General features: G+C 41.4%; 1 protein-coding gene across 1 annotated transcript in view; it reads right to left on the minus strand.

The window, feature by feature from the left end:
- Positions 1-11,223: 11,223 nt before the first annotated feature.
- Positions 11,224-26,716, minus strand: part of LOC124553815 (6-phosphogluconate dehydrogenase, decarboxylating) — a 137,679-nt gene continuing 122,186 nt past the window's right edge. The window contains exons 7-9 of the mRNA XM_047127799.1: positions 24,978-25,111; positions 18,698-18,920; positions 11,224-11,830 (exon numbers count right to left, since the gene is read on the minus strand). Coding sequence (XP_046983755.1) covers positions 11,711-11,830; positions 18,698-18,920; positions 24,978-25,111 — 477 coding nt within the window. The 3' untranslated portion in view covers positions 11,224-11,710. The remainder of the gene's footprint in view (positions 11,831-18,697; positions 18,921-24,977; positions 25,112-26,716) is intronic.

The raw sequence follows: 26,716 nt of genomic DNA on the forward strand, positions 1-26,716 counted from the left end.
TCAATTCTTTTCATGTGGGAAAAATAACACATCACACGAATGTGAATAAGACACCACAAAAAGTTTACCACCATTCAATAACAAAATAGCACCAGTTGGTATTTTCTGTGATCTGCATAAGGCATCTGACTTGATAAACCAGAACACCCTTCTAAATAAACCGAGATTTTATGGAATTGCCAACTTTGTCTCAATCTCAAAAAGATTTACCATACCCAGTTCTGCACGTCTAGAAGTACTACACCAGTGATACATGTGATACATGTAACACATGGCGAGGAAATAAGTAGGGCGGATTCAAAAATGTAAGGTATCCATATTGATGAGAATTTGTACAGAAAACAATATACTTTTGAACTCTTAAAACAACTCAGTTCAGCCACATTTGCACTTTGAATCATTGTAATCTTAGGAGAGAGAGAAACTGGAAAGTTAATATACTTTGCATATTTTCATTCAGTTATATTCCTTGGGATAATGTTCCGAGGTAACTCAACTTCAAGAATGATTACACTGCTTGAAAATGCACTGTAATAATAATAATAATAATGTGGATTCATTAAAGGTGGTATGTGCAGGCAGTTTGTGAAATATTTTTGAACATTTTCCGAAAACTGTGTGAAGAAGCTACTTCGGGAGCCCACACACACAGGAAATATTTTAGACCTCACAGCTACAAATAGGACTGTTCTTATCTACGGTGTCAATATAGGGGCTGGGACTGGTGATCATTATGTCATCACAGTGGCAATTGTTACCAATGTTGATAAATCAATCAGAAATGCTAGGAGACTATTTTTGCTCACAAGAGCAGGCAAGCAGTTTTTAGCATCCCATTTAGACAATGAATGGACTTCACTTTGCTCTAATATGATTGACACAGGGGTTATTGGCAAGGTCTAAACAAATTGTAAACCATGCTCTGGAGACCTCTGTATGTACTGAGTGAACAAATTACAGACACAAAAGACACCCATGGTTTAATAACAAAATTTAGAAAAAAATGAGAAATCAAAGACTCTTGCACTCTCAGTTCAAAAGAGAATGTGCAAATGATGACAGCCAAAAGTTGATTGAGATTTGTGCCTCTGTAGAAAGATAGATGCATGAAATGTACAACTATCACCGTCATACCTGAGCTACAGATCTTGTCGAGAACCCGAGAAAACTCTAGTTTACGTAAAATCGATAAGCAGGTTGAAGACTACTATACAGTCACTTGTTGACCAAGCAAAAGCAAAGCTGAAGTTTTAAATTTCACATCAACGGTATCATTCGTGCAGGATGATCGTACAACCATAATGTAGTCCAACCATTACACATACTCCAATTGAATGACATAGTAGTAGGCATCCCTGGCACAGAAAAGCAACTGAAAGAATTAAAAACAAATGTCACCATGTCCTAATGGAATCCAAATTCCGTGCTCTACAGCACTGGCCCCTTACTTTGCTTGTATTTATCGCCATCTTTTGTACAGCAAAAAGTCCCAAGAGAATCAAAAAAGACACACGAGATTTCCTGTATGTAAGTGTAATAGAACAGACCTGCAAAATTACAGACCAATATCCTTAACATTGGTTGTCTGTGGAATTCTTGAACATAATTATCAGTTCAAGTATAATAAATTGCCTTGAGCCGAAAAAGCCCCTTTCCAGAAATCGCCAAGGTTTTAGAAAGTACTGCTTGTGCAGAACTGAGCTCGCCTTTTCTCATACAATATCTTTCGAATTGCAGATGGAGGGTAACAGGCAGATTCCATATTCGTAGACTTACGAAAAGCATTTAAAATGGTTGTCCACAGCAGATTGTTAATAAATATACAAGAAGCCATGATAGGTTCCCACATACAAATGGCTCCAAGAATTTTTAAGAATAGAACCCATAATGTTGTCCTCAACAGCAAGTGTTCATCAGGGAAAGGGTATCATCGGGAGTGCCCAGGGAAGTGCGATAGGACCACCGTTGTTTTCTACACACAAATTATCCGATGCACAGAGTCTGCAGCCATCTGTGACTTTGTTCATGGCACTGTGGTGAATGGTAAGGTGTCGAAGTTGAGTGACTGTAGGAGGACGCAAGATGACTAACACAAAATTTGTATGTGATGCAATGATCAGCAGCTAGCTCAAATGTAGAAAAATGTAAGTTAATGTGGATGAGTAGGAAGAACAAACCTGTAATGTTCAGATACAGTATTACTAGTGTCGTGCTTGACACAGTCAAGCCATTTAAATATCTATGCATAATGTTGCAAAGCAATATGAGGTGGAACAAGCATATGATGATGATGATGATGATGATGGGTTTGTGGGGTGCTCAACTGCATGGTCATCAGCACCTGTACGAAGTCCCAACTTTTACACAGTCCAGTTTTTGTACACAGTCCAATCTAGCCACAGTCACGAATGATGATGATGAAAAGATGAGGACAACAGAAACACCCAGTCTCTGGGCAAAGAAAATCTGCAACCCGGCCGGGAATCAAACCCCAGACAGGAATGACCATGTGAGAACTGTGTGTGAATGGTTGACTTCTGTTTAATGGAGAATTTTAGGAAAGAGTGGTTCACTTGCTAAATTTGTTACCGGTAGGTTCGAACAACACACAAGTGTCAGAGACAAGCTTCAGAAGCTCAAATGGGAATGTCTTCTTGAGGAACACTGTTGAGAAAACTTAGGAAACTGGCATTTGAAGCTGACTGCATAACAATTCTACAGCCACCTGTGTACATTTTGTATAAGGACCACAAAGGAAACAGAAATTAGTGCTCTTATAGAGGGATATAGGCACTTGTTTTCGCCTTGCTGTATTTGCAAGTGCAGCAAGAAAGGAAATGACTAGTTGTGGTATAAGCTACCCTCCATCGTGCATCGTACCACCATGAAGTTTTTTGCGAGTAAGACACTACAGTTCTTAAGGAACAATGATGAATGTAGCAACAACACCAGAAGAAAAAACTGACATTCATTAGTCCACATTACAATTATATTTAGGTGTGCAAAGTTCTTCCACCACAATTTTTTTATCACCTACACAATGACATAACAGTTCTGACAGACGGCAAACTGAAAAAGTTTCTCCTTGACCACCTCTCCAATCCCAAAGAAGAATTTCTGTTTATTTACTGTTTCATCCGTCACATGGTGCAGAACGATTAGAAACTTGCCATTAATGGATACTGAATTCAGAAATGATAGTGGCAGAGTGTAAGTTGTGGAAGGTACCTCAGACAAGGCAGTAATTCCAATAGTCGTGGCACCAGCTAGTTTCTACTAGGCATCACTTGACTACAGTCACTAGACAAAAATTGTATAAAAAGTTGGGTATCAGGTGCTCATAATAGGTACACATGTATACAATAGTGTACCAGAGCACATTACACTGACATAACGAAGCAGGGTTGCCCACTGCTATCCTGTTTTGGTTTCACTCTCCTTCAGTAACTTAGTTAAGCAATGAACTTTTGTTTTTTTTTCATTTTCACTACTCAGATCCTGACTACAGATTCTGTAGCCTTCAGCCTCATAGTACAGAATTCAGAAATAGTTTAAATAAAATTCCCCGAGTAAAAGCTATTATTTCAGTACATTCTAATGTCTATTCTGAAAGTAATGAGCTAATCAGTTTTATTGGAAATGCATACTATTAACAGTTATCGACAATGACGTATATTGTGCAATACATATTAAGTAAAAGTCGAGTGAGCTAATAGATCAAATTCAGCTATAAGACTGCATCCAAAAGAAAGCCTAAATTTTACTGATTCCAGCAAAGTGTTTAAATTAACCTAAAGTCTATTAGTTAAATAGATATTAAGCCTTAAAATCGGTAGCCTGTATGACTTTCAGTGCCATTGTGACCAAACTACCAAATAATTCAGAGATCTTTTTCGATACTTTTGCTACCTTTATTTTTCTACGTAAAATAACTCCAGTCTCAACTTTGTAAATGCATTAATTAAGAATTAAGTAAATTTGAATATGTAAAAATTGTTGTTTAAAAGAGCTGCCATGGTTATAAGTCAGGAATTCCCATGGCGGATGCATAAGTTAGTTCCGCGTATTTAAATTGGTACAGCTCACTCATGTTATTTAAATAATAAAACCCAATAGTTAACGTCAAAACCAGTTAGAAAGGATCATTTTAACCCTGGGAAATTATAAACTATAATATATTAACAGAAATAGTCAAATATTCAAGCACTCGTCTATATAAGGGCCGAGCTGGTGCAGTTCTCAGTCAGATTCTCTTGGAGCAAAAGTGCGGCAAGTTGGTTAATTTTTTTGGTAATTGTAATTGTTAACTTTGTTATTGGAAGTTTTTGACCTACCTAATGTGACGATTAAGTGTAAGAGGCCTGGTCACATGCATATTGTGTGTGCGAGTGATAACAAATAAATCGCACTCTGGTTGACATAAATATTCAACAATGAATACAATCTTGACTTTTGATTTTGGAAAACTTTACCTAGGATCCTGGCTTCTTAATCTCAGTGTGATTTAGGTGAGATGGACGCAGCTACCGGGAAGACAATATTGAATAAGCAAAGCAAGGTAGGTCGAGAACACTGCGCACTATCTACTGGGTGAGGAAATGTTTCAATACCGGTACATCCGGTTGGGACGTGAACTTTAAGTGGCACTAATAATAAAAGGACATGTCCCGGCATGTTACAACATGACAAGTCATCAGATATCTCCTAATAACATGTCGGACCTTTTGCCCAGCATAGTGAAGTAACTCGAGATGGCATCGACTCGGGAAGCAGTTGGAAGTCCCCTACAGAAATATTGAGCCAACGCTGTCTCTATAGCCATCCGTAACTGCGGAAGTATTGGCAGTGCCGGATCTTTTGCACGAACTTACCTCTCGATTATGTACCATAAATGTTCGATGGGATTCGTGTCGGGCAATCCGGGCAGCCCAATCATTCCGTCGAACTGTCCGGAGTGTTCTTAAAACTAATTGTGAACAATTCTGGTCTGGTGATACGACATAAGTGCTTGGGAACTTCGAGTCCACGAACGGCTCCAAATTGTGTCCAAATGGCCGAACACACACATTTTCGGTCAATGGTCAGTTCAGTCGGATCAGAGGACCCAGTCCATTCCTCGTAAAAACAGCCCACACCATTACTGAGCCACCACTAGCTTGCACAGTGCGTTGTTGACAACTCGGGTTCGTGGTGTCTGCACCACACTCAAACCCTACATTTAGAGTTCTTCCCAACTGAAATCTGGACTCATCTGACCAGACCACAGTCTAACGTCCAACCGACAGGGTCACAAGCCCGAGAAAGGCGCTGCAGGCGATGTCGTCTCGTTAGCGAAGGCCCTCTCACAGTAGTCTGCTCCCGTAGCCCATTAACGCCAAATTTTGCCACACTGTGCTAATGGATACATTTGTCAAATGTCCCACATTGATTTATGCTGTTATTTCACACAGTGTTGCTTGTCTGTCAGCACTGACAACTCTATGCAAACGCTCCTGCTCTCAGTTATTAAGTGAAGGCAATTGGGCACTGCATTGTCTCTGGTGAATGGTAATGCCCGAAATTTTATATTCTGGGCACACTCTCGACACTTGATCTCAGAATACTAAATTCCCTAATGATTTCCAAAATAAAATGTCCCATGCATCTATCCCACTACCCTTCCACATTCAAATTCTGTCAATACCCCGATGTGCAGCCACAATCACGTCTGAAACCTTTTCAACGCATATACATCCAATGACTTACTTATGAATTCCTTACTTGTCATCTCAGTGTACTTATCATTTAGATAATGTGATGGAGTTTCAAGACTCATTTAAGGCACTTTCTGTCGTGCAATAGCTCTTCCTCCACTGACGAGTTTCTTTACACATACTTATAGATTTAGTTATTTCCATTTCTTTAACACGACGTACCAGTCATTATACAGGGTGATTCAAAAAGAATACCACAACTTTAGGAATTTAAAACTCTGCAACGATAAAAGGCAGAGCTAAGCACTACCTGTCGGCGAATTAAGGGAGCTATAAAGTTTCATTTAGTTGTACATTTGTTCGCTTGAGGCGCTGTTGACTAGGCATCAGCGTCAGTTGATGCTAAGATCTTTTGTTTCAAAGATTGTGTTTAATGATGAAGCAACTTTCCACACTAACGGGAAAGTCAACCGTCACAATGTGTGTATATGGGGCACTGAGAATCCGCAGGAAACAACTCGGTATGAACGTGACTCGCCTAAGGTGAACGTTTTCTGTGCCATTTCAGCCAATAAAGTTTTTGGTCCATTTTTCTTCGAAGGTGCTACTGTAACTGGACTACAGTATCTGGAGATGTTAGAGAATTGGCTGTTCCCTCAGCTCGAACAAGAAGCACAATAATTCATATTTCAGCAGGATGGAGCGCCACCACATTGGCACTTATCTGTCCATAACTACCTGAATGTCAACTACCCGAGGCGATGGATCGGCCGCCAGCCAGCCCGTGACAGAGCACTTCATCACTGGCCTCCAAGAAGCCCTGATCTTACCCCCTGTGATTTTTTCTTATGGGGGTATGTTAAGGATATGGTGTTTCGGCCACCTCTCCCAGCCACCATTGATGATTTGAAATGAGAAATAACAGCAGCTATCCAAACTGTTACGCCTGATATGCTACAGAGAGTGTGGAACGAGTTGGAGTATCGGGTTGATATTGCTCGAGTGTCTGGAGGGGGCCATATTGAACATCTCTGAACTTGTTTTTGAGTAAAAAAAAACCTTTTTAAATACTCTTTGTAATGATGTATAACAGAAGGTTATATTATGTTTCTTTCATTAAATACACATTTTTAAAGTTGTGGTATTCTTTTTGAATCACCCTGTACATTGCCAGTAATAACCATTTGCATTCAAACACTTGACATCAAAGTACTGTTCGAGGCAAATAGTTTAGTGAGGTATGTCCTTAAACTTGATGTTGGTGACAAGACGAACAAATTTAAAAGGTTGGAAGTATATAAAATGCAGTGCAATATATGAGGTTCATTCAAATGAAACCTGGTCAGTGCATCTACCTCTGCCTTACATGTGAAGTGGCACCACATAATTGCACAACCTGTTGGTAGAGAGACTGACAAGTGCACACCGTTTGATGCTGCATAGCGCCAGTTTGGTTTCACGCTGAAGAGAATGTGGTCACACAAGTTATCGTCCACTACCAAATGTGCAGGCGAGTAAGCAGGAACAACAGGGAGCGATTCGATTTTTGGGAGCAGAGGGAGTTGGAGGCCGTGAAATGTATTAGGCTGTGCACAGTAAGTACAGTCTGAGTCATTTAAGTGTTGTTGAATGGCGATAACAATTCCTCGAGGGGTGAGAGTCACAGGAAGACGATACTCCTCCCGGACGGGCTCACCGCATCATCACACCAGAAACGTTTGCAGAAGTGAATGCTTTAGTCTCGCACAACTGCAGAATCACCGTGGAAGAGATCCATCGGTTACTGTGTATTAGCGTGGGCACCACCCACGCCATAATGTGTCGACACTTGAACTTTCGAAAAATCTGTGCGTGGTGGGTTCCCCATCAACTGTCTGCCAAACAGTGCAGTATTTGAATGGTGCTGTCTTTTAGTCGTCTGCAACATCATCATGAGGAGGAATGCAGCTTTCCGTTGTATATCGTCACACGTGACGAAACGTGGTGTCGCCATTTTGATCCGGAAAGCAAGTGTCAGAGCAAGCAGTGGGAACATGCGACTTCACAACCTCAAAAGAAATCTAAGACCGGGCACACCAGTTCTGGTAAGGTCAGGATGTCCTTTTTTGGCCAGAAGGGCCCACTGCTTGTCGAGTTCCTGGAACAGGGAACAACCATCAACGTCCTGCGTTATCGAGGCACTTTACAGAACCTTAGATCAGCCATCGAGGCTAAACACCGAGGCACATTGCCCAATGGCATTATCCTACTGCGCGATAATGCCCACCCACACACGGTCGATGCAGTGAATACAACATTGCAGCGGTTTCGGTAGGAAATGCTGGAACATCCACTGTACAGTCCCGGCCTTTCACTGTGTCACTTTTGTGTGTTTGGACCTCTAAAACAAGCTATTCGTGGACATCGATTCGCAGTGGACGACTAAGTCTGTGACTGAGTCCAGAACTGGATCCAACAGCAGCCTACTAACTACTTCACGGATGGACTCTACTGGCTAGTGTCACAATGGGATAAACGTGCCAACAGTTTTGGTGACTATTTTTGAGTAAGTGTACTGTGTATAACTACATTGTTGAGTTAGTAAAATCATTACTGTTACTTTACACTAGTGACCAGGTTTCATTTGAATGCCCCTTACACTATACAAGACAGGAAGAACCTTTTCAGTCAGATTCAATTAAACATGTTGTCAAATTGAGGAATTACAAGTCACCATAAGTATGAAACAAGCTACCCCTTATACAGTATAGACAAAGGCTTGGAAATTCTGCGGATTGATAAGAAATGAAGAAACCTCCATTTTCTGGAAGAGAAATTCAACCATGTTTTTAATATGCAAATGTATGACACTAGAACAAAATTTTTTTGTAACAGCTTTGTGGTTTTATTTTTTGTGCCACAGAATTTTTGACACCAACATTTATACTCCTACCACTTGTGCAATCACAGGTAGTGTCAAGCTTAGCTTCGCTTTTGCAGTTCAGTTCAGGTATCATAAAGCTGATACATATTGTGGTTTTAATGCACTACCATGTTAACATATTTTATTGCACTTTGATAAGGATTGATTCTCATGCTGGAGGAGGAGGAGGAGGAGGAGGAGGAGGGGGGGGAGGAGGGGGGAGGAGAGGGAGGGGGGGGGAGAGGGAGAGGGGGAGAGAGAGAGAGAGAGAGAGAGAGAGAGAGAGAGAGAGAGAGAGAGAGAGAGAGAGAGAGATGTTAAATAGGTCCAATGAGAAGAATGCAACATAGATGAAAAAAAAAAATTAAAAATGTATCAGCATAATTAATGAAATGAATACAACCGAGGGAAACATTCCACGTGGGAAAAATATATCTACGGTAAAAAGGAGAACGTGAATACAAAGTGAAACGAATATGAATGACTCCTTACCCTCTCCCTTAAAACCCACATCCTTTCGTCTTTCCCTCTCCTTCCCTCTTTCCTGATGAAGCAACCGTGTGTTGCGAAAGCTTGAATTTTGTGTGTGTGTGTGTGTGTGTGTGTGTGTGTGTGTGTGTGTGTGTGTGTGTTGTGTCTCTATCAACATACCAACGCTTTCGTTTGGTAAGTTACATCATCTTTGTTTTTAGATATATCAGCATAATTAGCTAGACTAGTTAAACATCACAGCGATGAAAATTCTGAGGAATTTCTTCTGGCTGGGACCCACAGTATCAATAAATTTAAAGAAGGACATTACTCCTCCAGGCTGTGTTTAAATTATTTTATTTGCACCAATAAATTCAGACGCTGCCTATTCTGAAGTGCAGCTATAGTAACTGACATCTATACATCGTAAAAAAAACATCGTATGCCCTGGATATTTGTGCACAGAATGGTCATTAATGGTCCTTATTTTTTAACATTTACAACAAGTCACACTATATGCTGACAGTTAGATAAACAAGTGTACACACTGTGTTTTGTAGTAAACATTACAAGATGAGGACTGTTGATGTCCATGCTGTCCACAAATCTGCACAACACCTGACTTTTGATAAGGCGAGAATTATGTATCCACATCTTTTACTACACATGCGTTGGATAGGGGGAAACTAGTACTGCACATAAGATAATTTAAAATACAGCTTTGTGAAATAATGCCATTCTTCGAAGAAAAATTCTGTTTTTTTCCACAGTGGCTGCTTCTTAGTAAGAATGGTCGTTAAGTCTGTAATTTGAGTAGGGAGGACGAGGGAGAGGGGGTGGGGGAGAGAGACAGAGAATCACTTTGTAAGGCAGATGAATAGTTAAGTATTTAGTATTCCCTGGAAGTAACAACTAGACGTTGGCCAAATAATGCCTTAGAAATAAACACACAGACTGCACACCCACAGTGGTACCTTGGGCAGAGAAACTCACAAATACCACTGGATACCAGGAGAAGAGTCAAGTTGTACCCCATTGGGGGGGGGGGGGGGGGGGCGTCGACGACAACAACAACAACAACAACAACAACAACAACACCGTCTGCTGCCTGATTGCAGTGTGTGAACTGGACAATTTCAGTAAGATAGAAGGGTGTGATAGAAGGATTCAAGTAATCAGATTGCTTCTCTGGAGTAAATTTTATTGTTAATATCACATAAAGCAAAAAATAAAGGTGTCCAACCCGTGGCCACCTGCTATACAGTACAAACCCTCATTACAGGTCTGATCCCACCATCAGGAAATTCTAATGCTCAGAAGGGAAAAAAATATAAAATGCTCTCAAAAATAAATGGAGGACTGGAATGCATGAATTCATTATAACAATAGCTATAGGCCACATTCTGAAAAACAGAAAATTACAGAATCCAAAAATATCAATATAAGCAACACATTAGCATGGCACATAATTAATGAACCTGGATACAATATTATAAGCTCACATTTTTTCAAACAGTATAAAATATGCTTCCACAAATTATTACATTTCTTTTTTTCATATCAAAGACTCACATTTCACTTGCTTACATAAATATTTCACCACACACTGACACGTTCAACTTTCTCTGACTACACTAAATGTAACAGTAATCTTATTAGATAACATTAAGGCACATCAGTTAACTGAATACTGGCTCACCATCTGACATTGAAAAATAATAGTAAGTATAAGGGTATGGACTCCCTCTGAACTTTAAATTACCTATAAAAATTCAATTTGCTCTCTCCTGTAATAACATCACAGTAATTTCCTTCTTTTCACAAAAATCATCAAAATTCACCATCACTGAGGCTGAATACAAAGGTTCAAAATGTAACAAATGGAAACTGGAGGTAAGCCCTAACTGTAAGAAACATATGAAAACACTTTCTAGAGGAACTGAAATATGCCAAATAATTTGAAAACCTTGTTCCCCATACTGAATAAAATTGATTAGCTGCTGCTTTCCTCAAGGTTATGCTACTAGTATATTCATCATCATGGACACCTCATGAAGTAATTTGACATTAATGATGCCACCATATTCCCATTCCACTTCTAAAGCAGCTCCCTACTTCCAAAATATATTCTCATTATCTGTTTACAAGCTTATGGCCAGGATTCTGAGAGAAGCTTGCTAAAAATGGCGTAGACTTTAGTAAAATTGCTACACAACTGAGTTTAAAAACAGCACCATAATAATAGCCCACCTCAAGATCATTCTCAGATGTTACAATGCTAACACAGCCATTCCACGAGACATCTCATACCTGTACAATGATTTGTTTTCTATCAGAGGAACAGACAAAGAATGACAGACGGAGAAACCAAAACAGCCTCTTTCAGCCAGCACTGACACCACTGCATTAAAATTAAATAAACTGTTTAGAGTACAATAAAACCGTGCTAATTTAAACCTTCACCCTACGACAGCCGGCAAACGGAAGCACGCCAGTTTCAGAAGTCGACATCACCAGAGAGCGCAAGCATCCACAACCACACTTCACTCGATTAGTCCCATTTCGGTTTGGAAAGTTTTCAGCAGACATCCGTATCACTGCCCTGTCAGTGAATGCAGCTGTCGGGAACTGTGAAGGTCCCTCCTCACGCCTGGTAGGTGCTGGCAGAGACGTTCCCGCCGTGGCCCGTCCAGTTGGTGTGGATGAACTTTCCGGGTTGATTCACCAGCTCGTATGTGTGCGCACCGAAGTAGTCCCGCTGAGCCTGCAAACGACATCGACACCAAGTTTGTTTTAGTCACTAATTTACACAGGAGTCCCATTGGAAACACAATCTCTATACGTGTAAATTACGAGGGTAATCCCAAAAGTAAGGTCTCTCATTTTTATAGGTCTGTAGACCTGTTTATTTCTACAATGGTTTACATCAGTTTACAGCTTAACAATTAGCTATTTTTCGACATAATCACCATTACTGTTGACACATTTTTGTAAACGCTGTGGCAGTTTTTGTATGCCTATGTCGTACCAGCTCGCCGCCATGCTGTTCAGAAAGTCGTCAGAGCTGAATCGCTTTACGGCCAAATGTTCTTTTAACTTGAGGAGCAGGTGATGGTCACTGGGCGCCAAGTCAGGACTATAGGGTGGGTGGGTGATTGTGTTCCACTCAAACTGTTGCAGGACAGCAACGGTTTGCCGAGAGATGTGGGGGCGAGCGTTGTCACGGAGAATGTGTACGCCCTTGCTCAACATTCCTCTTCTCCGGTTCTGAATCGCCCGTTTGGGTTTTTTCAGTCAGCATTAATTGTGATCCCAGTGATTCAGCTCCGACGACGAGGTGGGAAGAGGTCCAAAACCTTCTGAACAGCATGGCAGCGAGCTGGTACGACACAGGCATACAAAATCTGTCACAGTGTCTACAAAAATTCACCGACAGACATGGTGATTATGTCGAAAAATAGCTAAATGTTCACGCTGTAAACTGATGTAAACCACTGTAGAAAAACCGGTCTATGTACTTAAGAGGTGCATTCAAGTTCTAAGGCCTCCGATTTTTTTTCTCTGGACTGGAAAGAGATAGAAACATACGCATTGTTTTAAAATGAGGCCGCGTTCATTGTCAATACATCCCAGAGATGGCAGCACCGTACGGCAGATGGAATTTTACCGCCAGCGGCGAGAATGAGAACTGTTTTAAATACTTAAAATGGCGACGTTTTCCTTACTTGAACAGCGTGCAATCATTCGTTTTCTGAATTTGTGTGGTGTGAAACCAATTGAAATTAATCGTCAGTAAGGAGACATGTGGTGATGGAGTTATGGATGTGTCGAAAGTGCGTTCGTGGGTGCAACAGTTTAATGAAGGCAGAACATCGTGTGACAACAAACCGAAATAACCTCGGGCTCGCACAAGCCGGTCTGACGACACGATCGAGAAAGTGGAGAGAATTGTTTTGGGGGATCGTCGAATGACTGTTGAACAGATCGCCTCCAGAGTTGGCATTTCTCTCGGTTCTGTGCACACAATCCTGCATGATGACCTGAAAATGCGAAAAGTGTCATCCAGGTGGGTGCCACGAATGCTGACGGACGACCACACGGCTGCCCGTGTGGCAGGTTGCCGAGCAATGTTGACGGGCAACGACAGCACGAATGGGACTTACTTTTCGTCGGTTGTGACAATAGATGAGACGTGGATGCCATTTTTCAATCCAGAAACAAAGTGCCAGTCAGCTCAATGGAAGCGCACAGATTCACCGCCACCAAAAAAATTTCGGGTAACCGCCAGTGCTGAAAAAATGATGTTGTCCATGTTCTGGGACAGCGAGGGCGTAATCCTTACCCATTGCGTTCCAAAAGGCACTACGGTAACAGGTGCATCCTACGAAAATGTTTTGAAGAACAAATTCCTTCCTGCACTGCAACAAAAACGTCCGGGAAGGGCTGCGCGTGTGCTGTTTCACCGAGACAACGCACCCGCACATCGAGCTAACGTTACGCAACAGTTTCTTCGTGATAACAACTTTGAAGTGATTCCTCATGCTCCCTACTCACCTGACCTGGCTCCTAGTGACTTTTGGCTTTTTCCAACAATGAAAGACACTCTCCGTGGCCGCACATTCACCAGCCGTGCTGCTATACCCTCAGCGATTTTCCAGTGGTCAAAACAGACTCCTAAAGAAGCCTACGCCGCTGCCATGGAATCGTGGCATCAGCGTTGTGAAAAATGTGTACGTCTGCAGGGCGATTACGTTGAGAAGTAATGCCAGTTTCATCGATTTCGGGTGAGTAGTTAATTAGAAAAAAAATCGGAGGCCTTAGAACTTGAATGCACCTCGTATAAAAAAAAATAGGAACCTTACTTTTGGGATTACCCTCATATTTTACAACAATTATATATGCTCTCAGTCAAAATGTCAGTATCATTTTTATCTGGTCTCCGTATTATTATTGGTGGCCAACTGCATAAAGCAGTAAGCCTTAGATTACCATAAAAATGAACCTAGATTAACTAAATGGGAAACCTGTGTTATACCAAGGTTACTCACAGATTAGTTCATGATGAACTGCGATTAACTGATTGGTAAAAATTCTGTAGTTATCTATATAATGAAATACTGTACAGGAAAAAAAGCTGTGCAAATACTGAGTTCAATCTTGGTAAGATTTCCACATGATGCAAAGACTGACAATTTGCTTTAAATGTTTAGAAACACGAAATTGGCACTTCTCAACTAAAAATCGTAAATCAACATGTCAGAGTTGGAATCAGACAACTCATACAAATGCCAAGGTGTCACATTTTGTAGGGACATGGAACGGAATGATCACACACACTCAGTTGTAGGTAAAGCAGGACGCAGACATTGATTTATTGGTAGAATATTGGACAAGTGTAATCACACTACAAAGGAGATAGCTTACAAATCACTTGTGAAACTAGTTCTAGAATATTGCTCACCTGTGTGCAGACCAGATAGGAGAAACAGGGGATATTGAGTGTATACAGACAAGGGCTGCACAAATAAAATGTTCACAGGTTTGTTTGATCTGTGCTAGAGTGTTACAGAGATTCTGAAAAAACTGAACTGGCAGACACTTTTTTTAAGACAGACACTATCTATCTTGAGAAAGCCTACTTACAAAGTTTCAAGAATCGTCTTTAAGTGACAAATCTAGGAGTATACTATAGCTTCTTGTGTCACTCACATAGGCACTGCAAATACAAGATGAGATTAATTAAAGTGCGCGCGCGCGCACACACACACACACACACACACACACACACACACACACACACACACACACGTACGTTTAAACAGTCATTCTTCCTGTGGCCCATGCATGAATGATGCATGAATGGAACAGGAGAAAACCATGTGTAAAGCTCCACTGCTCTTTATTAATGTATTTTCGTGTCTATTTTTAGGTTAATTTTGCGCAGCTATCAGACTGTCTGACTCAAGTATGGAAACTCTGCGTAGAAAACACACTTAGTTAAGACATAAAAGTGAATATGTATCTATTGTACATTTCAAGTATAAAGTTATTCAACTAAAGAGTCAAATTTCAATTTGAAGTAGTAACAGTACAAGTAAAATTACTTTGTTTTATTGTCCCTTTACCTTGCAACACACTTCCATAATGCATACACTCATCCCACCTAATATTAACAGTTACGTCCGATTCACATCCACAGCGAAGTAGTCATTGCTACATTGTTTCCCCACATTAATTAAACAGGAAATCACTGATCACAGAAACTTTTTCCTTTTACATTCTACTATTCACATGCTTCTCCAAAGCAATTACTGATTCTCAAACACAACACCATATCAAACGTAAATCTCTTAACTAATCCTGCTTGGCTTTCCATGAAATAATTGAATTACTGAAATACATTTCTCCTACAAATTGACGTACCACTTTCAACTACTATTAGTTGCACTTTCTACCAATTCTTCCTACTACTTATCCTCCACACAGCTGTGTACAGCTGTTCCTTCCAGAGGCTCCCAGAAATTCTTCCTGCATACTCCGAAACGGCGCACAAGTGCTGACACTGAGGCACTGTTTTCATTATACAGCACCATAACACTGCCTCAGAGAAAAAGCACACCCGGCTCCAGAGAAGATGCAGAACCCAGCAATAACTGAGGTAGATAATACAGATACATGATGACATCGAAGATAGCAATATTCCTTACACATGACATGTGGTCAGACACTAAATACCCTCTGCCATGCAATTCAGTGGTTTGGAGGGACAGGAAAACCCTTACAATGGAACAGAAAGTAAAAATTCCCAAAGGAGTTGAAGTTCGTCACAGGTCACATATTGCATTAGCACAGAGTATAGGAATACCTGTGTCTTGCTGAACACCGTCATTAAAAACAAAGACTATTTTGGAAGTTGTTGTTGCAGTCTTCAGTCCTGAGACTGGTTTGATGCAGCTCTCCATGCTACTCTATCCTGTGCAAGCTTCTTCATCTCCCAGTACCTACTGCAACCTACATCCTTCTGAATCTGCTTAGTGTATTCATCTCTTGGTCTCCCTCTACGATTTTTACCCTCCACGCTGCCCTCCAATACTAAATTGGTGATCCCTTGATGCCTCAGAACATGTCCTACCAACCAATCCCTTCTTCTGGTCAAGTTGTGCCACAAACTTCTCTTCTCCCCAATCCTATTCAATACTTCCTCATTAGTTATGTGATCTACCCATCTAATCTTCAGCATTTTTCTGTAGCACCACATTTCGAAAGCTTCTATTCTCTTCTTGTCCAAACTAGTTATCGTCCATGTTTCACTTCCATACATGGCTACACTCCATACGAATACTTTCAGAAAAGACTTCCTGACACTTAAATCTATACTCGATGTTAACAAATTTCTCTTCTTCAGAAACGCTTTCCTTGCTATTGCCAGCCTACATTTTATATCCTCTCTACTTCGACCATCATCAGTTATTTTGCTCCCCAAATAGCAAAACTCCTTTACTACTTTAAGTGCCTCATTTCCTAATCTAATTCCCTCAGCATCACCCGACTTAATTAGACTACATTCCATTATCCATGTTTTGCTTTTGTTGATGTTCATCTTATATCCTCCTTTCAAGACACTGTCCATTCCATTCAACTGCTCTTCCAAGTCCTTTGCTGTCTCTGACAGAATTACAATGTCATCGGCGAACCTCAAAGTTTTTATTTCTTCTCCATGAATTTTAATACCTACTCCAAATTTTTCTTTTGTTTCCTTTACTGCTTGCTCAATATACAGATTGAACAACATCGGGGAGAGGCTACAACCCTGTCTTACTCCCTTCCCAACCACTGCTTCCCTTTCGTGTCCCTCGACTCTCATAACTGCCATTTGGTTTCTGTACAAATTGTAAATAGCCTTTCGCTCCTTGTATTTTACCCCTGCCACCTTTAGAATTTGAAAGAGAGTATTCCAGTCAACATTGTCAAAAGCTTTCTCTAAGTCTACAAATGCTAGAAACGTAGGTTTGCCTTTCCTTAATCTTTCTTCTAAGATAAGTCGTAAGGTCAGTATTGCCTCACGTGTTCCAGTGTTTCTACGGAATCCAAACTGATCTTCCCCGAGGTTGGCTTCTACTAGTTTTTCCATTCGTCTGTAAATAATTCGTGTTAGTATTTTGCAGCTGTGACTTATTAAACTGATAGTTCGGTAATTTTCACATCTGTCAACACCTGCTTTCTTTGGGATTGGAATTATTATATTCTTGAAGTCTGAGGGTATTTCGCCTGTTTCATACATCTTGCTCACCAGATGGTAGAGTTTTGTCAGGACTGGCTCTCCGAAGGCCGTCAGTAGTTCCAATGGAATGTTGTCTACTCCGGGGGCCTTGTTTCGACTCAGGTCTTTCAGTGCTCTGTCAAACTCTTCATGCAGTATCGCATCTCCCATTTCATCTTCATCTACATCCTCTTCCACTTCCATAATATTGTCCTCAAGTACATCGCCCGTGTATAGACCCTCTATATACTCCTTCCACCTTTCTGCTTTCCCTTCTTTGCTTAGAACTGGGTTTCCATCTGAGTTCTTGATGTTCATACAAGTCGTTCTCTTATCTCCAAAGGTCTCTCTAATTTTCCTGTAGGCAGTATCTATCTTACCCTAGTGAGATAGGCCTCTACATCCTTACATTTTGGAAGTAATGGGGCCAAATTAAAAAAAAGAAGAGAGAGAAATTACACAGATCTGGATTCATACAGCAAGTGAATGGCACGATGTTGCCCGAAAAGGCAATGGCCAAGGTGCTAGGAATCTATGACTTCTCCACATATAGCAGGAGGATTGATAGGTTCGAAGAACACTACAATGTGTGTTACAAAACAGTATGGGGCAAAGGAAGTGGTGTAGATATAAAAATTGTTAGTGAATGGCAGATTACAGTAACTTACACAGCAATACTAAATGAACAATATTTTCAGCATAGGTGAAACTGGTCAACTGCTTCAGTGCCATTCTCAACAAAGCACTTGCCTTCAAACACAAAAATTGCCGTGGGGGCTAACACTAATGTTCACCTGACAGAAATCTTTGGCGCAAATGCCGACAGCTTGGAAAAAAATTAAACTGTTCATGACGGAGGGGTGGGGGGGATTGGGAAACCTAAATCTAGGTGGCTGGACAGGGATTTCAACCATTGTCCTCCTGAATGCGAGTCCCGTGTGCTGTTGTGCCACCCCCGTCGGTGACAGTCACTGTGGACTCAACCACAAAAATACTAAAGTCATCAAGTTTAGTGAAATCTTCCTGGGTTATCAGCCAAGTTAGATTGTCGTAAGGTTTCAATGAGTTTCCTTCTTATCACTTCACCTGGAGACGAGTAGAAAACTCATTGAAATGTTGAGTGATGACTGGTATAAGTGAAGAGGATTTCGGCAATGAAATTTGCCAAGAAAACAGAACACACAAAAATTAATATTGCTTGACACACACACACACACACACACACACACACACACACACACACACACACAAGAGAGAGAGAGAGAGAGAGAGAGAGAGAGAGAGAGAGAGAGAGAGAATACACAGGAATAAATACGCATGTACAAACACAAAAAAAAGCAACCTCAACAACCAGACACTTGGACCCCTCACCTGGATGAGGTTGGCCGGCAGGCGCGGGCTGCGGTAGCCATCGTAGAAGGCGAGTGCCGTGCTGAAGGTGGGAGTCGGGATGCCCAGCTGCACCGCCGCCGACACCACATCGCGCCACGAGTTCTGGCACCGCTCTACTGCGCTCTTGAAGAAGTCGTCCAACAGCAGGTTCGGCAGCGACGGGTTCTTGTCGAACGCCGCCTTTATGTTACCCAGGAAGACGCTGGGGGTAAAGTGCAGAAGACTGGTCAGGAGTGGTTCAGAGTAAATGCACACTGTGATATAACTTAATCTGGACTTTTAACTGAAGACAACAATTTCAGTTGAGTAAAATCTTATACACATGTATTTTTGCATCATTTTACTCGTAGACAACATTTAATTTCATCACAGTCAATTAAATGTTTGACTTTTTTTAACATTTCTTTTGGGTTAATATCAGTTCTTAAGACATTTTAAATTTCATTAATAGTTGTTTGTAAATAAAAGACTTGCAGAGTTTCAATAACTTTTCAATATCTGAGAGACATATGCAACACTGAAAAGAATAATGTAAAATCTACATAAAAATTTTAACACTACATTGAGTTTACATGTAAATCATCAAGAGAAAAACTATTTTTGCAAATTGACAAGCACTGATGTAATTTATTTGCCATTTTTCAATATTTACAAATTCACTATGTGATCAAAAGAATCCGGACACCTGGCTGAAAGTGACTTACAAATTCGTGGCGCCCTCCATTGGTAATGCTTGAGTATGGTGTTGGCACACCCTTAGCCTAGATGACAGCTTCCACTCACATGCATATACACAATCAGGTGTTTGAAGGTTTCTTGGGGAATAGCAGCCCATTGTTCACGGAATGCTGCACTGAGGAGAGGTATCGATGTCGGTCAGTGAGCCCTGGCACGAAGTTGGCATTCCAAAACATCAGGTCAGGACTCTGTGCGGACTAGTCCATTACAGGGATGCTATTGTTGGGCAACCACTCTGCCACAGGTCGTGCGTTATGAACAGTTGATTGATCGCATTGAAAGATGCAACCGCCATCCCCGAATTGATCTTCAACAGTTGGAAGTAAGAAGGTGCTTAAAACATCAATGTAGGCCTGTACTGTGATAGTGCCACGCAAAACAACAAGGGGTGCAAGCCCCCTCCATGAGAAACATGACCACGCCGTAACACCACCTCCTCCGAATGTTACGGTTGGCACTACCCACGCTGGCAGATGGCGTTCACTGAGAATTCACCCACACCCTGCCATCGGATCGCCACATTATGTACCGTAATTACTCACTCCACACAATGTTTTTCCATTGTTCGATCCTCCAATGTTTACGCTCCCTACACCAAGCGAGGCGTCATTTGGCATTTACCAGCGTGTTGTGTCACTTATGAGCAGCCGCTCGACCGTGAAATCCAAGTTTTTTCGCCTCCTGCCTAACTGTCATAGTGCTTGCAGTGGATCCCAATGCAGTTTGGAATTCCTGTGTGATGGTACGGACAGATGCCTGCCAATTACAAATTATGACCCTCTTCAACTGTCGGTGGTCTGTCATTCAACAGACTAGGTCGGCCTGTACGCTTTTGTGCTGTACATGTCCCTTCACGTTTCCATTTAACTATCACACCGGCAACAGCGGAACTAGGGATATTTAGGAGTGTGGAAATCTCGAGTACAGATGTATGACACAAGTGGCACCCAATCACCTGACCACCTTCGAAGTCTGAGAGTTCTGCAGAGTGCCTCATTCTGCTCTCTCACGATGCCTAATGACTACTGAGGTTGCTGATACAGAGTACCTGGCAGTAGATGGCAGCACAATGCACCTAATATGAAAAATATAGGTTTCTGTGGGTGTCCAGATACTTTTGATCACACAGTGTAGTTGTTACATACTAACACTGACGTATGCTTCTGCGAAGTTAAAATTTTTATAAATAGCTCGCACACAAGTATCTGACATGGTAGCACGATTGATGGACTCAGTATGTATTTGGGAGGCAGAGTATTTTGTATGAAACAGGTTCACTATCCCTCTGTAAAGTTAAATTGTCAGTGATGATAATCAGTTGCAACAACAGTATGAAGTCATTTGAAGCACAAATGTTTCCATTTGTCTGCTTCATTATGTGCCAAAAATCATCCATTAACTAAGCCAAGTTGGCTCTGAAGTACTTGTTTTGCCGTTATAATGTGCCACTCTGCAGGTAATTGTAAAGCACTAGTTTAGTAGGTGGAGTATCATAGCCAAAAAGTACTCTCGTTTAAAAGTTATTTAATATGTAAATGTGTTTAGAGCAGCAGTCGCCTGTTTTATAACGAGCAGTGTCCGATAGTGCCTCACTGTCACATACCACGACATGCGCAATAAAACGTGGCCCTTTTGCAGGGGAAGCTGGAAGCGTAAGCACAAAATCGCCACCTAGCTTCTGGAGTATTGCAGGGGGAGGAGAGATGATGGGATATGATGTTAGTATTCACCCCCACAACCACCACCACCACCACCACCACCACCACTACAATGCTACAGCACATTTTGCTTAGTAGCTAAGGTTGGCAACAGGCAAACACCAATTGTTGGCAGTCTAACAGTCTTTAAGATACATGCCACATAATGCAACGTAATACTCTGTCATGTGATCTAGCATTTTTAACAAAGAAACACTCGCATATTTGTTTATTAGCTAAAGTTCAAACTTGGTATAATGCGAACACTTAAAGTGACAAATTAGCTGGCGACTGTTTTGCACTGTGGTTGCATCGGTTGAACCTGAACAATGTTGTTAATAATACTTTGCCAACATCAACAAGCAATTACACAGCAGCCTTTCCCAAATGCTTCGTGTAATGTGTCGCTCGTCGTTTTCTTTTATTATTTTGACAAGAGTGAAGTGACAACTCCCGGTCCAAAACAGATCCCAATTACGACCATTACAACACCAGAAGAGATTGGCGATTCCTGTAACAGTCTCAGTTCTGTTTTCACAGAACATGGATGTAGGCGGATGCCCTGTTACAGGAAGCCGGGGCTCATTCCCCCACACCACTCCTATGACGGTCAAAATTCTTGTTTGTTTACATTCATGGTCATCTGCCTCTATAGAGACTGGAAAGCAAAATCTGCCACATTTTTTACTGCGCCAAAATTGCTCCACTAGCTTTAAAATATTACTTTCAGTTCTAGTGCTATGCGAAGTGCCTTGTCAGCTCTATCTCAAGTGCTGTAAATCAGAAGCACAGTTTGCACCCTTACGAATTATATCCTGCCAACTTTGTAATCCTGGAACCGGGCACAAAAAGACAGATAATGTTCAGAAACACCTTATATTAGAGAGACATTCAGTTCACTGATGGGGAAATGCTACAGCTTGAACAGTCTGTTTGCCTTCACCTATGTAATGTGACAACCTTCTAAATCTGTCTAATCATTTAAAAAAAATTAGGAGATGCAAATTTTAGCAATAATAGATGTGAGTTTTGCAAAATAACTGACACAAATTTTGTCAAAAATAGTTGCTACATTTTCTGGTGCACAGTCAATGGCATCAGTCTGACTTGAAGATGGTAATCTGTACAGGAGCCAATGCTACTGTCCAAAAATCAGTTTAAGCAATAAGTAACTACTTGTAGTACACGCATGAAGGAAACTGAACGGTCAGAACACAGTTAATCATTATATGCTAACTGTCGAACAATTAATAATGTAAAGAGGACTGTTTGTGACCTGGTAATCAGTGAAGTGTGTTTTTACACGAATAAAAGTGAGAATATATCCAACTTAAATAAGTGATATCGTGTACGAGGGGCGTTTAAAAAGTCCGTGCAAAGTCCGAGAGATGGCACCACCGGCACGGATCAAGGTCATGTTTAGTTACTAACATCTTTGGAAAGAACCCACACCATGTTTCAGCCATATTGGTCTATTTCATTGCGTTTGGCATTCGTGCGAATCAAGGAAGTCTAGCGATTGTCAAAAAATGGACAAAAAATAATTCTGTATGGTGATTAAACATGACTTTATGAAAGGCAAAAGGCCTCAGGAGACTAAAGAGAAGCTTGATAAACATTACGGTGACTCTGCACCTTCGATTAGAACAGTTTATAAGTGGTTTCAAAATTTTCAGAGTGGCCATATGGGCACAAGTGAAGCTGGACATTCTGGACACCCTGTGGAAGTTACGAGTCTAGAAATCATTGATAAAATCCATGATATGGTGATGGATGACGGAAGAGTTAAGGTGCGTGAGCTTGCTAGGCCTGTGGGCCTCTCAAATGAATGGGTACATAATATTTTGCATAAACATTTGGACATGAAAAAACTACCTGCAAGATGGGTTCCGCGATTGCTCACGCTTGACCAAAAATGGAATAGTGTGAAGTGTTGCAAGGATGGTTTGCAGCTGTTCAGGAAGAATCCGCAGGACTTTAAGCGTCGTTTCGTCACTGTGGATGAAACATGGATACATTACTATACTCCTGAGACCAAAGGACAATCTAAACATTGGGTTACCAAGGGAGAATCTGCACCAAAAAAGGCGAAGACCATTCCTTTGGCCAGAAAAGTTATGCCGACTGTCTTTTGGGATTCGCAAGGGATAACCCTCATCCACTATCTGGAAAAGGTTAAAACTATTACAGATGCATATTATTCATTGTTATTGGACCATTTAAAAACTGAGCTGCAAGAAAAACGCTGGCGATTGGACCGCTAAAAAAGGCCTTTTCCATCACAACAATGCACCAGCACACACCTCAGCAATTGTGGTCGAAAATAATTAATGGAAATGGAATTCCAACTCTTTTCACATCCCCCCCTATTCTGCACACTTGGCTCTCTCGGACTACTATTTGTTGCCCAATTTGAAGAAATGGCTTGCAGGACAAAGATTTTATTGAAACAAGGAGGTGATTGGAGCAACTAATAGCTATTTTGCAGACTTGGACAATTCCTATTATTTACCTCAAACGTGTAAGTAGTTTGTATTTTTGCACAAACTTTTCACATGCCCCTTGTATGTCAGAGTTGTGAGACCACCAATTGAAGTTATTCCCCAGTAGGAGTCCTCAATTCTTAATGTGTCACTAAGTACGTACAGCAGCTCACAAGGGAACCTCCCCATCGCACCCCCCTCAGATTTGGTTATAAGTTGGCACAGTGGATAGGCCCTGAAAAACTGAACACAGATCAATCGAGAAAACAGGAAGAAGTTGTGTGGAACTATGAAAAAATAAGCAAAATATACAAACTGAGTAGTCCATGCGCAAGATAGGCAACATCAAGGATAGAGTGGGCTCAGGAGCGCCGTGGTCCCGTGGTTAGCGTGAGCAGCTGCGGAATGAGAGGTCCATGGTTCAAGTCTTCCCTGGAGTGAAAAGTTTACTTTCTTTATTTCGGCAAATTATAATCTGTCCGTTCGTTCACTGACGTCTTTGTTCACTGTAATAAGTTTAGTGTCTGTGTTTTGCGACCGCACCGCAAAAATTCGGAAAATATTCATTGACCTCATTAGTGAAGTCTCGAGCTATATTTGCTGGATTCATATTGCCCACGGAATACATCTCACGTATTTAATGCACTCTCGTCCAAAGAAGCGAACAGTCAACTGCCAGCCAGGGAGCCTCGTTAGCAGGAATACTCTCTGTAGTTGACTGTCGTCGTGTGTTTCGATGTTTGTTTAGGTGTAGCGTCCCCATACTACGGAGCAGTTACCTTGCATCAGACGGATGGACAGACAGATAATAATTGTCTGAAAATAAAAAATTAAACTTTTCACTCCAGGGAAGATTGGAACCAAGGACCTCTCATTCCACAGCCGCTCACACTAACCACGGGACCACGGCGGTCTCGAGCTCACATTCTCCTTGATGTTGCCTACTTGCAAATGGACTACTCTGTTTGTATATTTTGCTTAATTTTTTCATAGTTCCACACAACTTCTTCCTGTTTTCTCGATTGTACTGTGTTCAGTTTTCCAAGGCCTATCCACTGTGGCACCTTATAACTAAATCTGAGGGGGGTGCAATGGGGAGGTTCCCTTGTCAGTACCCTTACGATGTGACAAGGCATTTTTATCTTACTATCACTGTATCGCTACATCCTTTACCCCACAAAGTAATAGAACAAACTTTCTCTGTGACTCAATGTGGGAGGAAACAGTGAGCCATCCCAGATTACAGGTAGAAACAAAAGACTGCCCCGAACAACTTTCACAAGACCACCTACATTTGCGAGTAAGCGTGTCGAGCCGCACTGCCCCGCTCTCCACACTCACCTCCTGATGATGCAGCCGCCGCGCCACATCAGGGCGATGGCTCCGTAGTTCAGGTCCCAGTTGTGCACTTTGGCTGCCTCTCGCAGCAGCATGAAGCCTTGCGCGTACGACACTATTTTAGACGCGTACAGGGCCTGCAAAGAAGAACGCGTCTAAGCAATTCTCTGTACACAGCTTTACCTGATAGTACAACTGGATTAATGCAAAGATCTGTTTGTAGCTGGACTGAGGACTTTACGATAGGGAGGACAGAGTATGTTATCTCAGACGAAGAGTCACATCAGATGTAACCTCGGGTGTGCCCGTGGGAAGTTTGTCGGGACCCTCGCTCTTCATCTCGATACCGTTCCTCACAAGCGACTATTAATCAAATTGCGTTTGTACGGAGTATCGTCTCAGTTGTGTGACTGGATTCGTGATTTCCTCTCAGGGAGGTCACTGTTCGTAGTGATAGACGGTAATCATCGAGTAGAACAGAAGTGATTTCTGGCGTTCCGCAAGGTAGTGTCATAGGCCCTCTTCTGTTCCTGATTTACATAAACGATCTAGGTGATAATCTGAGCAGCCCCCCTAGATTGTTTGCAGATGATGCTGTAATTTACCGTCTAGTAAAATCATCAGACAGTCAACTCCAATTACAAAATTATCTAGAGAGAATTTCTGTATGGTACGAAAGGTGGCAATTGTCAATAAACAAAGGAAAGTGCGAGGTCATCCACACGGGTAGTAAAAGAAATCCGATAAATTTTGGGTATACGATAAATCGCACAAATCTAAGGGCTGTCAATTTGACTAAATACCTAGGAATTATTATTAGGAGCAACTTAAATTGGAAAGACCATATAGATAATATTGTGGGGAAGGCGAAACAAAGACTGCACTTTGTTGGCAGAACAGTTAGAAGATTCGACAAACCCACTAAAGTGACAGCCACATTACACTTGTCCATCCACTGCTGAAATATTGCTGCGCGGTGTGGGATCCTTACCAGGTAGGATTGACGGAGGACATTGAAAAAGTGCAAAAAAGGGCAGCTCGTTTCGTGTTATCGCGCAATAGGGGTGAGAGTGTCACTGATATAAGCGAGTTGGGGTGACAGTCACTGAAACAAAGGTGGTTCTCTTTGCGGCAAGATCTATTTACAAAATTTCAATCACCAACTTTCTCTTCCAAACGTGAAAATATTTTGTTGACACCCACCTACGCAGGGAGAAATGATCATCATAATAAAATAAGAGAAGTCAGAGCTCGAACAGAAAGGTTTAGGTGTTCCTTTTTCGCGCGCACCATTCGAGAGTGAAATGGTAGAGAAGTAGTACGAAATGGTTCGATGAACCCTCTGCCAGGCACTTAAGTGTGAATTGCAGAGTAACCATGTAGATGTAAATATTAACAACCTAGCAGACACTACTATTAGCAGCCTCGGACATTTTGCGGATTATGCATTATCTATAATGAAGTACTGTCTGAAAGAAGTTGCATAAATATTCAGTCATATCTCGACGAGATTTTTAAAATTGTGCAAAATTTGGAAACTTGCTTTAAATGTTCAGAAATGTAAAATTGTGAACTTCACAAAATATGTAATATCTTATGACTAATATCAATGAGTCACTGTTGGGATCGACCAGCTCCTACAAACACCTGGGTGTAACACTTCGTAGGGACGTGAAATGGAATTATCACATAGGCTCAGTCATGCATAAAGCAGGTGGTAGACTTCAGTTTATTGGTAAAAT

Source organism: Schistocerca americana, chromosome 11 (assembly GCF_021461395.2).
Source record: "Schistocerca americana isolate TAMUIC-IGC-003095 chromosome 11, iqSchAmer2.1, whole genome shotgun sequence".
Classification (NCBI taxonomy): Eukaryota; Metazoa; Arthropoda; class Insecta; order Orthoptera; family Acrididae; genus Schistocerca; species Schistocerca americana.